Source organism: Vespula vulgaris, chromosome 1 (genome assembly GCF_905475345.1).
Source record: "Vespula vulgaris chromosome 1, iyVesVulg1.1, whole genome shotgun sequence".
NCBI classification, from domain to species: Eukaryota; Metazoa; Arthropoda; class Insecta; order Hymenoptera; family Vespidae; genus Vespula; species Vespula vulgaris.
Genome location: NC_066586.1, coordinates 15,786,468 through 15,802,095, shown reverse-complemented (window position 1 = coordinate 15,802,095; position 15,628 = coordinate 15,786,468). Strand labels below are relative to the sequence as shown.

General features: G+C 30.9%; 2 protein-coding genes across 7 annotated transcripts in view; both read left to right on the top strand.

The window, feature by feature from the left end:
* LOC127062294 (neogenin) overlaps positions 1-4,082 on the top strand; it is a 30,147-nt gene extending 26,065 nt beyond the window's left edge. For all 6 annotated transcript variants that reach the window (XM_050990231.1, XM_050990252.1, XM_050990271.1 and 3 more), the window contains one exon: positions 124-4,082. In XM_050990231.1, the coding sequence (XP_050846188.1) occupies positions 124-222 (99 nt within the window). In that variant the 3' untranslated portion in view covers positions 223-4,082. The remainder of the gene's footprint in view (positions 1-123) is intronic.
* Positions 4,083-5,053: 971 nt separating this feature from the next.
* LOC127062315 (R3H domain-containing protein 1-like) overlaps positions 5,054-15,628 on the top strand; it is a 51,693-nt gene continuing 41,118 nt past the window's right edge. The window contains exon 1 of the mRNA XM_050990338.1: positions 5,054-5,194. The gene's annotated coding sequence lies outside the window, so the exon portion shown is untranslated. The remainder of the gene's footprint in view (positions 5,195-15,628) is intronic.

Here is a 15,628-nt window from a genome sequence, read left to right as displayed (position 1 = left end):
GTAAAATAAAGAAAAAACAATTTTATTCAAATTATATTCGACAATCTAAGATGAGATATTTATATCTAAATTTTCTCTTTTTTTTCATTTTTTGATTTTTCTTTCCTTTTTTTATCTTCGCAGCCTTCATATAGTACAGAAGAATTAAATCAAGAGATGGCCAATTTAGAGGGTCTAATGAAAGATCTAAATGCCATAACAGCATCTGAATTTGAATGCTAAGGTAGTAGCAGGTTCCTAAATTTTGTGTGCCATCCGAATTGGATAAACAATATGACAACGCATTCTCAATGTTAGTACTCGAGAGGTCAATTTACAATGATGATTGCGTTATGTTGTGGCTTTATATAGGAGGTTTCTTTTATGTATTTAATTATCTTTTTTTTTTCTCTTTTTTTTTTTGTTTCCCCTTTTATAATTTCCTAAGTATATATGTGATTGACGAGCGTCGATGAACGACGTGAATAACAGTTACTTAAATCGGGCAATTAATATGCTTATCAGTGACAAGTTATACGAATTATTAAATAATTATTTTCCTAGTCGACAATTTTTTTGTCTCTCCTGTACTAGCATTGCTTTATTATTATTTTTTTATTTTTTTTTATTTTTTTTTTTTGAGTGAAACTCAAAGTTCGTACTTGCCAATGTATTCCAACACTGTCGTGCAGTGTATTTATTAAGGACGTAAGCATTTCAGTGTTGTGTTATAATATCAAAGTGCCCAACGTAAAAATCTACGAACAATCTATTGTTTATTTTTTTCTTTTTTTTCTCTATCATAACCTTTAGAGAAATACTATTTCGCTGTGCGCATACGGATAAGGACGTAAGATATATAGTAATATAAATAATTGGAACCTTATTATCGAAAAGGTTCTCATTTGTTTATAAGAAATTTGAAAGTCAAAGTACAATAATTCAATTGAATCGTACGATGGGTTTAAGAGAAACGAGAGTATAGAACATTCAAATTGATGTCGATCTATGGTTATTTATTTATTATTATTTTTTTTTTTTAAGATGGTACTTGTAATGTTTCGATATAAACGATGATCTTGCCTAAAAGTGAAAAGAAAAGAAAAGAGAAGAAAGAAAGAAAGCAAAAAAAATATATATAAGTAAACGACAATGCTACAATTTCATGTCTCACGCGTTTCATACAAGACTTCTTTTTGTCATTTTTATGATTACTAAACTACGATAAACTCTCATTCTTCCAACGACGATATACATACATAAATACGTGCATCTTTCGATCGCATAAATTTAACAGTTTAAAAAAATCCTAAGATGAGGAATGAAAATATTTTTTCATTTTTCTACCCCCCCTCCCATGCCCCTCGTCACCCCAACCAACCCCCTTTTGCGCGTTCGAAAAATTTGCAAACTGTTTTTTACTCGATCGTCGTGACAACGCATGTGTTTTGCGTGTTATGATAGAAAATGCACAAAAAGAAAATAAAAAGAAAGAAAGGAAGTTTATATATATTCTATGCTCAGACTTAGCATATAAATGTGCTGGTGATTATGAAATTTGATTTAAATCATATATATATATATATATATATATATATATATATATATATATATATATACATTTTTTATCCAGACGCGTTATTTAAAAAAAATTGCAGATTACGTTAAACGATCTTTTTTTTTTTTTCTTCCAAGAATAAACATACATACTCGATTATTCTTTGCTTTCACGTCATTACAGAAAAATAATATTGAAATAATTCAAACCCAAACGAATATTTCGAAACGAAAAATTCATATTAATTAAATCACTTTTATAATCACCTCAGCTCGAAAAATAAAGTGTATAAATGTTAAACGTATTTATACATACATACATACATACACTCTCTCATTGATAATCTTTGATTTATGCATTTGTGAAAACTATTATAGCATATAAATACTTGAAACTCTTTCTTCGTGATCTCAAAAACTCGTGCTCAATATAAATGGCAGCTCTTTATGAATTTCTCTTGCATTTAAGGAAAGAAAAAGAAAAAAAAAAAAAACGAAACATCTTGTGTATGTTCTACTTTAACGTGTCGCATTCGTTAGATAATAGCAAAGAAGAATGTAATATCACGATCTCATTGGGGGACAAGTTACTTTAGAATTATAATAACCATAGGCTGTAAGAAAGCATAAATGATTTTCACGAGATCAAACATATATTATTGCTAAGTTTATATACGAGCGTTTATGCTGTTTCTTTAGATTCGAAGATGAACAATTTTTCTTCGTTTAATTGGTCAGTTAAAAAAAAAAAGTAAATAACTGAATTCTTTTTTTTTCTTTTTGAATGGAGCGACCACGTCTAAAGCGTAAAGTATTACCACAACAGAATTATATATATATATATATATATATATATATATATATATATATATATATATATACATTTTTATTAATTACTTTCTGAATGAAAAATTGATTATATATGAATACGAGAATTCGTATATTTTGTTTTAGAGTTATATCAATAATATATGTAACAACGAGAGATGCGTACCCGTACAAAAAATTCACAGCGAAAAATTTTTTTATCGATTCGTATTTAATTCTTATGTCTATTTCGTACTCTCTCTCTCTCTCTCTCTCTTTCTCTATCTCTCTCTCTGTCTCTCTCTCTCTCTTTCTCTCTTTCTCTATCTATCTATCTATCTATCTATCTATCTAACGCATATAATATTTAACAAGTTTTTATCTACGCCAAGAATCATCGAGACATTTAACATTTTTTCAATATAAGACTAATCTATCCTCAGAGATTTATACGTTCATATCCTTTGGATATTATATAAGGATATCGATTACAACTCCACCCCCGTCACTTCCAATGGCTAAGGATTTGCTTAATAAGAAATAAATGCGAAAGAAAGTAGACTTTACAATTTTTGAAAAAGAGAAAGAAAAGAAGAAAAGAGAATTTTAGAGAGTGCAGGGTAGTATAATAATAGTAATAATAAATATATAATAATAATATAAATAATAATAGTTATTATAATAACAATAACAATAATAACAATAATAATAATAATAATAATAATAATAATAATAATAATAATAATAATAATAATAACGAACGTATAATGCAGCGAAATAAAGACGCTTTTAGGAATTTCGAATTTATCTACGTCCAACATTTTTATGCACTTTTGTATTTTCTTAAATACACACGAGAGAAGAGAGATATTGTACAAAATGAAACAAAACGAAGTGAAAAAAAAAATACGAAAGGAAGAAAAAAGAGAAGAGAAGAGAAAGAAGACAGCGCATACAAAAATATTCCCGATGTAGGATAAAATAAGAAGAAGAAAAAAAACCATGAGAAAATGAAGAAAACGAAAAAAAGAAAGAAAAGAAACAAATTTTAACGAAAAAGTTTCAAATAAACGAAATGTCCGATCCCGTGAAAGTTATAGGAAACTGAAGGAGGACTTTTTTAAAGATTTTTATTAATTAACGTGTATACGTGCAATCGTAAATACAATTTTTTCTCGGTCTAATCATAAGTATGCAGCATTATTGCTTTTAACGATGTATTTACTGCCACGCAGGCGATATTATTATTGCCTCTAATTGTAATTGTATTTCGAACGATTTTTCAATCATGTTTATTTATATGCTGGATCGGGATAAGCTCCTCGTCTCAATGTTATATATACGATTATACATGTAAAGAACGAAAGGAAAAACAAAAAAGAAACAGAAAAGAAAATCGATAACAATAACAACAACACAACAAAAAGAAAGAAAGAAAAAAAGAAACATTCGATCGTAAGGGCTCTCCATTTTCAAAGATATTTTTACCGCGCAGGACAATTTTTATATTTTATCTCTATACATGTATATTTTTTAAGCTCCCACGAGCGTGGGTAATGTTTCATATATATATTTTTTTTTATTTTTTTTCCCCCAATAAATTTTGAAATCGTTTGAAGATAAAGCGATTTAAAAGCTTTTACGGTCGATAACAAACGAAACGCGCGTGAGCAACATATATATTGATAAAGAGAATGACTTGTACATTAAGTATATACACAAATACACACACACACACACACATATATATACACATAAATATTATATATGGAAATTGTAACTATTGAGTTGTTAAGGAAAAAGCGAAGCATTCTTAAGTGCAGGGCCTATAGAGGAAGGCCTATGAAAATATTTTACCACAAAAGTATAATTAGTATAGTTATATATGTATATATATATATAAAGTATATATATGTACTTTATATTATATACGTATATATATATATTTATTTCTATATAAATGATAATATTATTTATTGATTCTCTCTCGTGTTAACTCATTCGCGTTGAGTCTGAGCGAATATATTTCTGAAATAGTTAGTGATCGGTCGCTCTATCCTTCGTCATTTCCATACGTAATTATCATTGTCTCTTTTGTTTTTTAACGTTAACATTGAAGATACATAGTATTTCACGTTTTACTAATTATATTATATTATATCATATCATATCATATTTTATTTTATTTTATTTTATTTCGTTTCTATGAATGTACATACATACGTAGGTAAGGCACTGCCACTTTGTAAGGTAATTAAGTATTTATACATATTATATATACACACGTATATATATATATTATATATTATATATATTATATATATATATATATAGCCATTATTGAATATAATTATTATATTTGTACGATATATCTTAAGACAGCCATCCCTAATGAACATTCATAACAAGTGTGTGATAATATTTGTAAAACTTGATATCCAATAAATAATCTTATGTTCTTTATAAAAAAAAGCCAAAAACAAAGAAAAAGATACCAAAAAAGAAAACCCAGGAAAACATAAAAAGAACCTATAGTTTATTTTGTTAAAAATAAAACTAATGGATGTCGCGTGAGCGATCTTAACAAAGGCGATATAGAGTTCGAGGAAATTTAAATTTTGCCGCCGATCTAATTGAGCGCTAGAGAATGGCGCCACCGTCGCACGTTAATCTCGCCATCGCCATCTGACGTCGAGGTTGTGCTGCGAGCGCATTCAACGATAGATAGAGCCACGGGTCGGTCGTGTGTGTGTTTAAAAAAAAAGGCAAAGGACAACAATATACACGGCCGGGAGTGCGGTGAAAATCGGTGAAATGGTGGAGTTTTGGTGTGGGTATATTTAGAAATCGGGTGAGTACTGTCTCTAAAGAGAAAAATTATTTTTCCTCTTGCGACAAATAATTACGTTTCGGACGTGTTACGTCAATCGTTGTTATTGAATCGAGCGAGTGATTCTTTTCTTTTTTTTTTTATTTCCTTACGTTCCTTGGATTATATACCACAGAATGAGAGAGCGAGCAAGATAGTGATAAAGATAGAGATAAAGATAGAGATAGATAGAGAGAGAGAGAGAGAGAGAGAGAGAGAGAAAAAGAAATGTTTCACGGAGTCCACTAGGTGTCTCTCTCTTGAATTTTGTGTAAATGTTATTTCGACGAAGAATTCGAAGGTGCGCGAGCTGTTGATATGTTCGAACAATACCTTGAGTATCATTATGGCTATCAAAATATCTCTCTTTCTCTGATATGTATATATATATGTATACATACACAACACACACATACATATATACGCATATGTACTTTAGATTCTACTCGCATTTCTTTGTTTCCTCCGTCGAACGAATTTAACCGATCGATCATAACCTCGAAACTCATAGCGCGTGACTACGAATTATTTCACGTATAGCATGCGTCGATCGTGCGTGACAGGTACATACGTAGTATATATATATTTAATACACGCGTATGTACATATGTAAATATATACATGCATGATATACGTATAACTTGTCATACATTGTATGTTCAATGTATTCGTACGAAAGAATGGGTCATATATATATATATATATATATATATATATATATATATATGTAATATGTATATATACACACACGTGTATATATAATATACGGTCAACGTGCTCGGTCGAGCATCCAGTTAGATTTCGTTTCATCTTTAAAATCCATGGTCCGATGGTAACGTTCAATTTTTAATTCGTATGTATTTTTTCCGAACGATGAAACGTGCAATGGACGCTCGTAATATTTATAGATGCCCGAATTTTCCATACTTTCTGTGTGCTTCGTTACGTGTCGCGATTTACATCTCATTTCCGTTCTTGCATTGCTTCGAATATTTACACTCCATTCTTTTGTCTACTGTTCTTTTTCTTTTTTTTTTCTTTTTCTCCGTTTTGTTTTCCTTCCTTTTTGTTTTTCTTTTCCCTCCATTTTTTCGTCGAGGTGGAAAAAACGAGGTGGAGAGAGTATTCCCCAATGGAAATTTCGAAATTGTATACGTGCATAGGTATAATATATATGTATATATGTATATACATATATATATATATATACACACGTATATCTACATATATAATATACGTATATATAATATAACCTCTCATATTTGTGATAAAATGAACGATATATTTTCGATTAGATTTTATTTAACGAAATATTACTCTTCTTTTTTTTCTCATTGCAATTCATTTTCAAGATGACTGCACTACGTGATATTATAATAAAATACAGAAAGGGAGATACAGATAAAGATAAAGATAAAATTAGAATTAGAGATAGAGATAGAGATAGAGATAGAGATAGAGATAGATAGATAACCAATTACCATTTTAGCTCGTTTTTCGTATCTTCATTGCCGTGAACGGTAATGTTGAAAACGACCATCGACCGATCGAAAATCGTCTAATTTTAGTTAAAGCATATCGATGGTAGGAACCGCCTGTAGTTTATCAAGGATATTATCCGAATCTGATCACTCGAAGTCATTTCGGTAATTGGTATTGTCCGCCATGAAACGGATCGATAGCTTTTCTTAAAATTAGGATTTTCACGGATGACTTGAACGACGATAAGCTCGAATAAGATTGTTTTCTTTTTTCTTTTATATTCTTTTTTCGAGTCATCGAAGGACATCAAAGTCTTCGAAAGATCGATCGAGCGAACGAACGTAGTATCTTCTTTCTTCGTCGTCGTCAACAGACAGACACACACTATAGAGAATTTTCTTAATTTATTATTAAACGAAAGTGACGCCTGTCTAGGCTCACTTAAGACTTGTCTCTTGCAATCATAATTATTTACAAAATATTTAACGTATGCAACCTGCCTAACAAACTTATTATCAATCCTTAATAATGTTTGCTTTAAACGGTGTTGTTACAAGTGCAAGCATTTTTTTTTTTTTCTGTTTTTTTTTCTTTTTTTTTTTTTTTTAATATCTAATAATCAAATACTTTGAGGTTAGGTGATAAGTTCAACGATTTATTTTCATCGTTTTCCTTTGTTATGAACATTATAGGTATAACATTATTATTATTATTATTATTATTATTATTATTATTATTATTATTATTATTAAAAATATATAATACATTATAGTAGCCGAATAGGATCATCGATCAGTGAAGAAAATTCTTAGTAGTTGTAAACACGCGGGCTTTTATATCTCGAATAAAAATCGAGAATCGAAAGAGTATGAAGAAACATGGACTAGGGAAAGTCGTTGATTGTCTCTTCGATCGATACGAGTTTTCCGAAGGAACGTATACCTCTTTCTCTCTCTATCTTTCTTTACCTCTCTCTTTCATTCTCTCTCTCAGTTTGTCATTCGACTTTTTCGATGTTCCACCCACAAGCCCGAATTTCCACGACGGCTTTTACCATCCTTTCCCCCCCCCCCCCCCCCTCTCTCTTTCCATATCCCTCGTCCTACTTCCCTCCTCTCCGCCATGATTCAGCCTCTATTGATTGCTCTACCGCACTACTGCCCTACTTTTATGGTTCAGCCTCCTCACCACCTCACCCTTTCAACCTCCTCTCTATCCTACTCACTCTCTCTCTCTCTCTCTCTCTCTCTCTCTCTCTCTCTTTGGCTATACTACCCTCTCTACTTCCAGCTACTACCCCTTCCTCTTCTTCAGGAGCATAGACGCGCAGGAGTCGCAGAGAGGATAAATTCGCTCTCTCTCTCTTTCTTTCACACAGTCTGTATATAAAACAGAGAGAGGAGGAGAAAGGTAACGAGGAGAAGGAGCGAGAGAGATATACTCTTCTCCAGGTATCACCTGACAGAAATGCAAAACCGAATGTTACCAGCACGGTTATCACCAGGAGTATTCCCCTTGATCCTTGAAATTTCCCTAAGTGTAGTCGTCTAGGGAAAATTTATCTTTAGTTAGTCGTTTATATAGCGATCGTTTACTTATAATAAAGAATTTATATATGTTTCTGATAGGTCTTTATACCGACGTGTTGTGTGGTTTTGGTTTTTTCTTTTCCTCTTTTTTTTTTTTTTTGTTATAAAATTATATATATTATATATTCCTACTAGATAATATTCATATATATATATATATATGAATTGGTGAATAAGTAATGAGGGAATTTGTAGTATATGTATATGTAAATAAACAATACTATACTATAGTGTATAATAGTATTGTATCAGGACTATATTATTCAATGCAGTGTTGTTTATTTATGCAGATGTAAAAATATTGGAATTTGTGATATTATTTATTGACCAAACTAACACACATACACACATATATATATATTATATATATATATATATATATATATATATATATAAAAACTTTTGCATAGCAAATATTATTAATAATATATAGTTTCCTGAATGATACTTCGCAAAAAACGTGATATCATTTATTGGAATCATTTCTGTCGTAGCGTAGCGAAATTATCGTTGCGAAGTTGACGTTACGCGCGTTTTCCTTTTTTTCTCTTTTCCATGATTTTTTTCTCTTTTTCTTTTTTTTCACGTCGTCGTTAAATCGCACAGAAAAAATATATCGCTAGATATACTACCATTTTAACCGTACCATTAATCCATGAACTTGTATTTCCTTGTATTTATTTTGTATTATTTTTGTCATATTATTTTCATCTCCCATGACTTTCGAATTTCTCGAAATTATTGATATAACGAATTATCGATTCGTCAGAGTATGATCGAATTTTTGCGATTAAACAAAAACGGACTCGAACGTCTTACTTTTTGTTGAGATTGCAAAAAGAGAAAAAGAAAATAGAGAGAAAAAGAAAATAGAGAGAGAGAGAGAGAGAGAGAGAGAGAGAGAGAGAGAGAGAGAGAGAGAGAGAGAGAGAGAGAGAGAATACACAGAAGGAGAAATGCAAACTTGATCGTAAATCGCACGGCACCCTTCTAACCACAACCATAAATCGCTAGTAACATTATGCTGTCGCTTGGTTTCTGTCTACTACTAAAGCGAGAGAGAGAGAGAGAAAGAGAGACAGAAAGAGAGAGACTGTGAGTGTATGACAATGTATGTTTAAGAAAGAAAACGTGTGTCGTTCTGCGTCCGATTTCTTACATTGTGTGTATATGTATAAGTATGTATGTGTGTCGTACTGCGTATCCTGACTTCTTACATTACATATACGTATATCTGTCTATAAATGCATGTATGTATGTTCGTTAGGTATGTGTTACATGTTGGCTCGCGTTGCGTGCACAGGATCAAGGCTATAGTATGCAGGTGTGTTATTTTTGAATAGCACCCTGCTATAGTACTTTCACTGGAGCAAGGATTTTTTCCCTTTAGCGTTGTAACTCGCGTGACGTCTTGCGATATTTATACGATTTTCCGTTTCACTTGTAGTACCACAGTACTATGCGAAATTAATGCGTGCAATTCTTTTTTAATTTTTTTTTTTACTTTTATATATATATATATATATATATATATATATATATATGTATATATGACAAAGAATTGTTTATTTAGTTATTATTATTATTAATATTTTATTACATTTGACTCTCGTTTTTCTTTCTTTCCTCCTTCGTTTTTTCTTTTTCTTTAATTTTGTTTAATTTTGTTTTATTTTATTTTATTTTAATTTATCTTACTCTTTTTCTTTTTTCGTCGACTGTCCGTTTCTCTGATAGTATCTTTTTTATATACATTTATTTATATCCTTTTCGTACATCATTTCGACAGTGCATCGTATTATATATTCTGGAATTGATTAACTCCAGTCACAATCAGTGATTTCTCAGTGAGAAAGTTCGATGTTCGTGCCAAGTTCGGCCTTTCACGGGCACACACGTTGTACCTTGGCCTTATCCTACCTACTAATTCGCAGAATCACGATTCTTTCTTATTATGTATATATATTTTTTTATTTTTTTTTTGTTATTATTTTCTTTTCTTTTTTCTTTTTTATTTCAGATAAAAATCATACCACGCCTTTGCATAGAGAACGAGAATCGTTGGAATGCGTTCGATAAACGTACGACCTGTTCACCTTTCACATGAGGAAAAAGAGAAAGATAGATAGATAGATAGATAGATAGATAGATAGAGAAAGAGAGAGAGAGAGAGAGAAAGGAAAAAAAGAATTTTTTCCGACTACTCCTTCGTTATAATTAACACAGATCGAATTTAGAAACTTGTGTCGTTTCTATTTTTAAACGTCCGAGAAGAGAAAAGTAAAATACATATATACATGAATACATATATACATTCGTACGTACATACGTAGATATATCATTTTCTTTAATCATCGAACATGGTTGCACCCGTTTTAATTGCCATCGTTTATAATTTTAACGTTTACATGATTTTCTTGTCCATGACGTGATGGAAACATTATACTTAGGTTTTAAGGACACGCGGTATATAATTATCACTGCGGCGAGTGGTGTGAGTCAGCAGCAAGTCAGACGAAGCTGCTCTCGTGTAGTGCAAGTGATGTGACTGCGTTACAGTCAGCCACACGTTGACCCTACTTCAGTAGTAACGAGTTAACTTGGTCAGACATTATATTATCCGAGCATGGCAATGTCGTAGGAACTAAGGGATTACATTTAACATCTTTACGAGTTTATAACCCACTACAAGCAAATCGTTTTCGTGTTTTACAATATAATTTTGTAATAGAGGAATTATGTTAGATATTTTTATTTTTATTTATTTTTTTTTCTTTTATAGCAGTATCATCAATATATAATTCAGATTTAAAAAAAAATATATTAAAAGTACGCGAATTAACAAATGATTTTATAACGATAAAGTGAAATAATTGTTAATATTTTGTTAGTATATATAAAATTTTTTTAATGTATAATTATTGTATATATTAACGCGGTTTCTTCTTTTATGTTGATTTGAAGTTATTCTTTTTTTCTCTCTCTTCTCTCTCGACGGATCTCAAAGTTTTTAGAAAAGAGAAATTTTACAAGATAATTTTGTAGAATGACACGTTCTTTTTTTCTTCTTATTTTTTTGTTAACTTTCTACGACTATGAGATTATACTCTCATAGTCGTGTATGTGTATTATTAAAAGTTTGACTTTTATTTCAGTTGTTTAGGAAAAATTGTTAGTTTATATTCAAACATTAATGTTCGCTAGAAATAAAATATAAATTACAATATATTCTAAATTTCTTTAAATCTATATCATTTTAAAAAGAAATTATAAATATTTTATTCTAAGCATAGATTTCGAGAAATACGATATAAATGTTTTCAATAATATTATAGAATACTACAAATAATACGTCCTATTTTTTACAATAAATTTCTGAAGATACATAAGCACAAGTGTCATATTATATAATTTTTGTTTAGACGCGAAGAAAAAGAACGAAGGAAAAGAAAAGCAATAAATTGGATTTTGAAGTGTTAATTTTGTTTTATTGTTCCGTCGACAAAAGATCGTATTACGGAAAATAATTTCTCGTAGAAGATATTCTCCTTCTAACATAATAATTTCTTCTTTTATTTTCTTTTTCTTTTCATCGTTCATCCGTCACATATCACAACACTTTATTCTCATCTTCATTTTTCTCGCGTAAAAAAATGTCGTAGATACTTTCATTATGAATGAAGGAGAACGATGTCGTTATAAATGTTTGAAGAATAGAATTGATTTTCGCGAGAACATTGTTAAACACTGTTATTACCATAATGCCCGGTGAAATTTATGATTCATCCCTTAATAATACGAACAGGATTTCCGAGAGCTCTCTCTCTCTCTCTCCCTCTCTCTCTCTCTCTCTCTCTCTCTCATCAGATCTATCCAGAAATTTCAAAGTCATACCAAGCGACGTTCCATACCACGTTGCTTATGCTGAGGCCAAGGCCTACGGAAATTTTGCCGCTCACGCTCACGACGTTCTCATTGCGAAAGGGAGATGGGTGGTTCTTAAAAAATAAAAGAGAAAGAAGGAAGGAAGGAAGGAAAGAAAGAAAAAAGAAAGTAAAAAAGAAAATACAATTTAACCTAAATCCTGACTAATTCGGTACGATTCGTATTTCGACTCGAGAAAATTTAATAATAAGATCGATACGTTCTTCGTTCTTGAGAAAGGATAAGAAAGAATTGCTTGACGATAAAAAGAATAGAGAGAAAAGGTGGAATGAAAAAAAAAGGACATAAAATCATAAATCTCGTTATATCTCGATCATAATAATCTCATTATTTTTTCGACAAAAAAATTATTTTTTTAATAGTTTTATATTCATTATATTTAATATATATATATATGTATATAATAAAAATAAAAAATAAAAAGAGAAAAAAAGATATGAGTCGCGTCGTTAAAAATATTTCTAAGATATTATATAAGATAAAAGCAAAAATTGTTCGCACTCGCATAAAAGAATATTCTAAATTAAAAAACATAATAAAAATGAAAATGAAAATAGAAATGGAAATAAAAATTACCTCGTCGTTGCAAAACTTTCCCTCTGGAATTCTCCATAATTCTATACATACATATATATATACACACACACACACACACGTGTTTATACATATATATATATATAAATGTAAATATATAAATAAATGGAAAATATATATAGAAATACGGAAACAAGGATATCAGATTGAATTTCACGTTCAAGGTGACCGTGAATCGGCCAGGCCTGTTCTCGGATTACCGATGATCATCCACGTAGCTCGCGATGTATGGCCTTTATCCGTGAAGGTCATCATGTCGAGAAAGAGAAAGAGAAAGAGAAAGAGAGTTAGAAAGAAAGAAAGAAAGAGAGAGAGAGAGAGAGAGAGAGAGAGAGAAAGCGATCGTGTCAGTTAGCTCGTACGGATCGAGATGAGTCACGCGGGGGATTCGTTGAATCGTGTTTGAATCGATCGTAGTAATGTCGTGCCTCGTTATTCGAAGACGGATTACGCGAGTTTTCGGAATACCATGCTTCCTTTCTTTCTTTGGATCCTTCTTTGACACGCAACGAAGACGAAAATGATTAGAGAGAAAAACGAAACGAGAAAGATAAAGAAAGTAAAAGAGAGAGAGAAAATTTGTATTTGGTTAATGCGGTATCGCGAGCACCTACACACATACATAATTTACATATCTACATGTACATGTATATATGTGTATATAAATATATGGTCACACATACATATGTAGTACGTTACATATAGGCTAGGAGGAGGCCCTGCTAACCTTCTTTTCGAGGGAATTTCCAGCGTGTGCGGAGATTCGATCGAAGGAGGGGGAGAACAACCCTCTCGTATACGTATGTATGTGTGTGTCTGTCTGTCTGTCCTCTTTGTGTGTTATATGTGTGTGAGTGAGCGTGTACGTGTATGTGGGTGTGAGTGTGGGTGTGGGTGTGGGTGTAGATACGTATGTGTTCGTTGCGAAGCGAAGGTCAAGTTCGTGAACTACGTCGGCCCATCCTCGTGATTCGCTCGAACTGCATATTTTCTTCTTGTTTCTTCTTTTCCTTTCTTTTTATTTCTCTTTTTCTTTTCTTTTGGCGTTTTGTTCTCTCTCTCTCTCTCTCCCTCCCTCTCTCTCTCTCTCTCTCTCTTTCTCACAAACACACACACACACACACCTATTACTTTGCATATTTTATTTATTTCTTTTTCTTTTTTCTTTTTTTTCTATATTCTTCAAACTTTTTAAAAATCAATCATGAAATTTCATGCCATTAGAAATTTTTTCTTTTTTGACTGCCTCGAAAAATTTAAAGAATTGTTATAATGATTATTTTTGGACGATGTAATAATAATAAAAATAGTTAGAGTTATATATTGCGCGTACACACACACACATATATCAATACGTATACATATGTGTATATCTATTTATTCTTTTAATTGATACGATAGCTTTCGAAGATTAATTTGTAGCATTATCTCTCTCTCTCTCTCTCTTTCTTTTTGTTTTTCCCTCGTTCATTGCATCTTTTATTTTAGTTATTCATACTGTGTATTATTAACAAAAGTTAATATTGATTTGAATTATATTTATTATTTATCGATTTTTATGATTGCTTTCGTCAGATTAATTAATCTTTCTTTTTCTCGTTCACTGGATCTTTTATTTTTTTTTTATTTATACAGCGTGTAAGTAATAAAAATTAATATTGATTTGAATCATATTTGTTTTATTTATCGATTTCTATGATTGCTCTTGCAGATTAAATAATCTCTCTCTCTCTCTCTCTCTCTCTCTCTCTCTCTCTCTCTTTCTTTCATTTAAAGGATAAATCCCTTATTTGCCAAATTTCTCGTATTTATTTATGTTTTTGTATTTATCAATTTCTATGGTAACTCTTTATAGAGTTAATTTTGCAGTTCTCTCTCTTTTTCTCTATCTTTACCCCTATCTCTCTTTTCCTTTCTCTTTCCCTTTGTTTCTTTTTGGTGGTCTTTCAGTAATTGTTGAGTAACTTCGAAAATGACTTGTTATTATTCTTCTCAAGTTCTCCTTCTCGAAATCATGGGTTAGTAGCAAACGCAGAAAGGTGCGCGTTTAACGTGACCTATTTTCAAGTACTTTCACGACCTTGACGTTTGGTACTTAACGGTATAACGGTAGGGTGGTCTTTTAGCTGAACACGTCCGTCTTTTTGAAAGTGAGCTCTTTAACGTCAGAAGGAAACGTTTTTTTGTCGAGGATTAACGCGTTAAGGAACTCTCTTTCATCTCTCTCACTCTTTCTCTCTTTCTCCCCTTCTTTTTCTCACCCTACTTTCCCTCTTTCGTTTGTGAAAAATGAAGGACATTTTCTTTTCGTACGAAGCAGAATATTGGTTTTTCCAAGGTTTCCGATAAGGTTTGAGTGAGAGTAGATCTGTGTTTTAAATATGTATTTATAATTATTATTATTTATTTATTTATATATTTATTTATTCATTTATTTCTTTTTTTATTTTTATTGTTCTATAAAGAGAAAAGAAATATGTGGAAGAACAAATGCGATCGTAAAGATTCTTATATCTTCTTCGTTTAAAAAAAAAACGTAGCCGTCAAGAGCTTTAATTCTACGTAAAAATCGTCGTATAAATTTTTCGACTAAGTTAACTTACATCTTAGAATGAAAGAAGATTAACTTGTATGGTTTCATCGAGCTTTGTTCTTAATTCCTTACAACTATCTCTTTATATTTTGCAACATTTTTTAGTTCAACAAGTAGTTGAAGGTAATAGATAGTTAATATTTTTGAATAGCTTCATTCTATGATAATATGTAAATATAAAGAACAATATTTTTGATATAACATTTTTATATT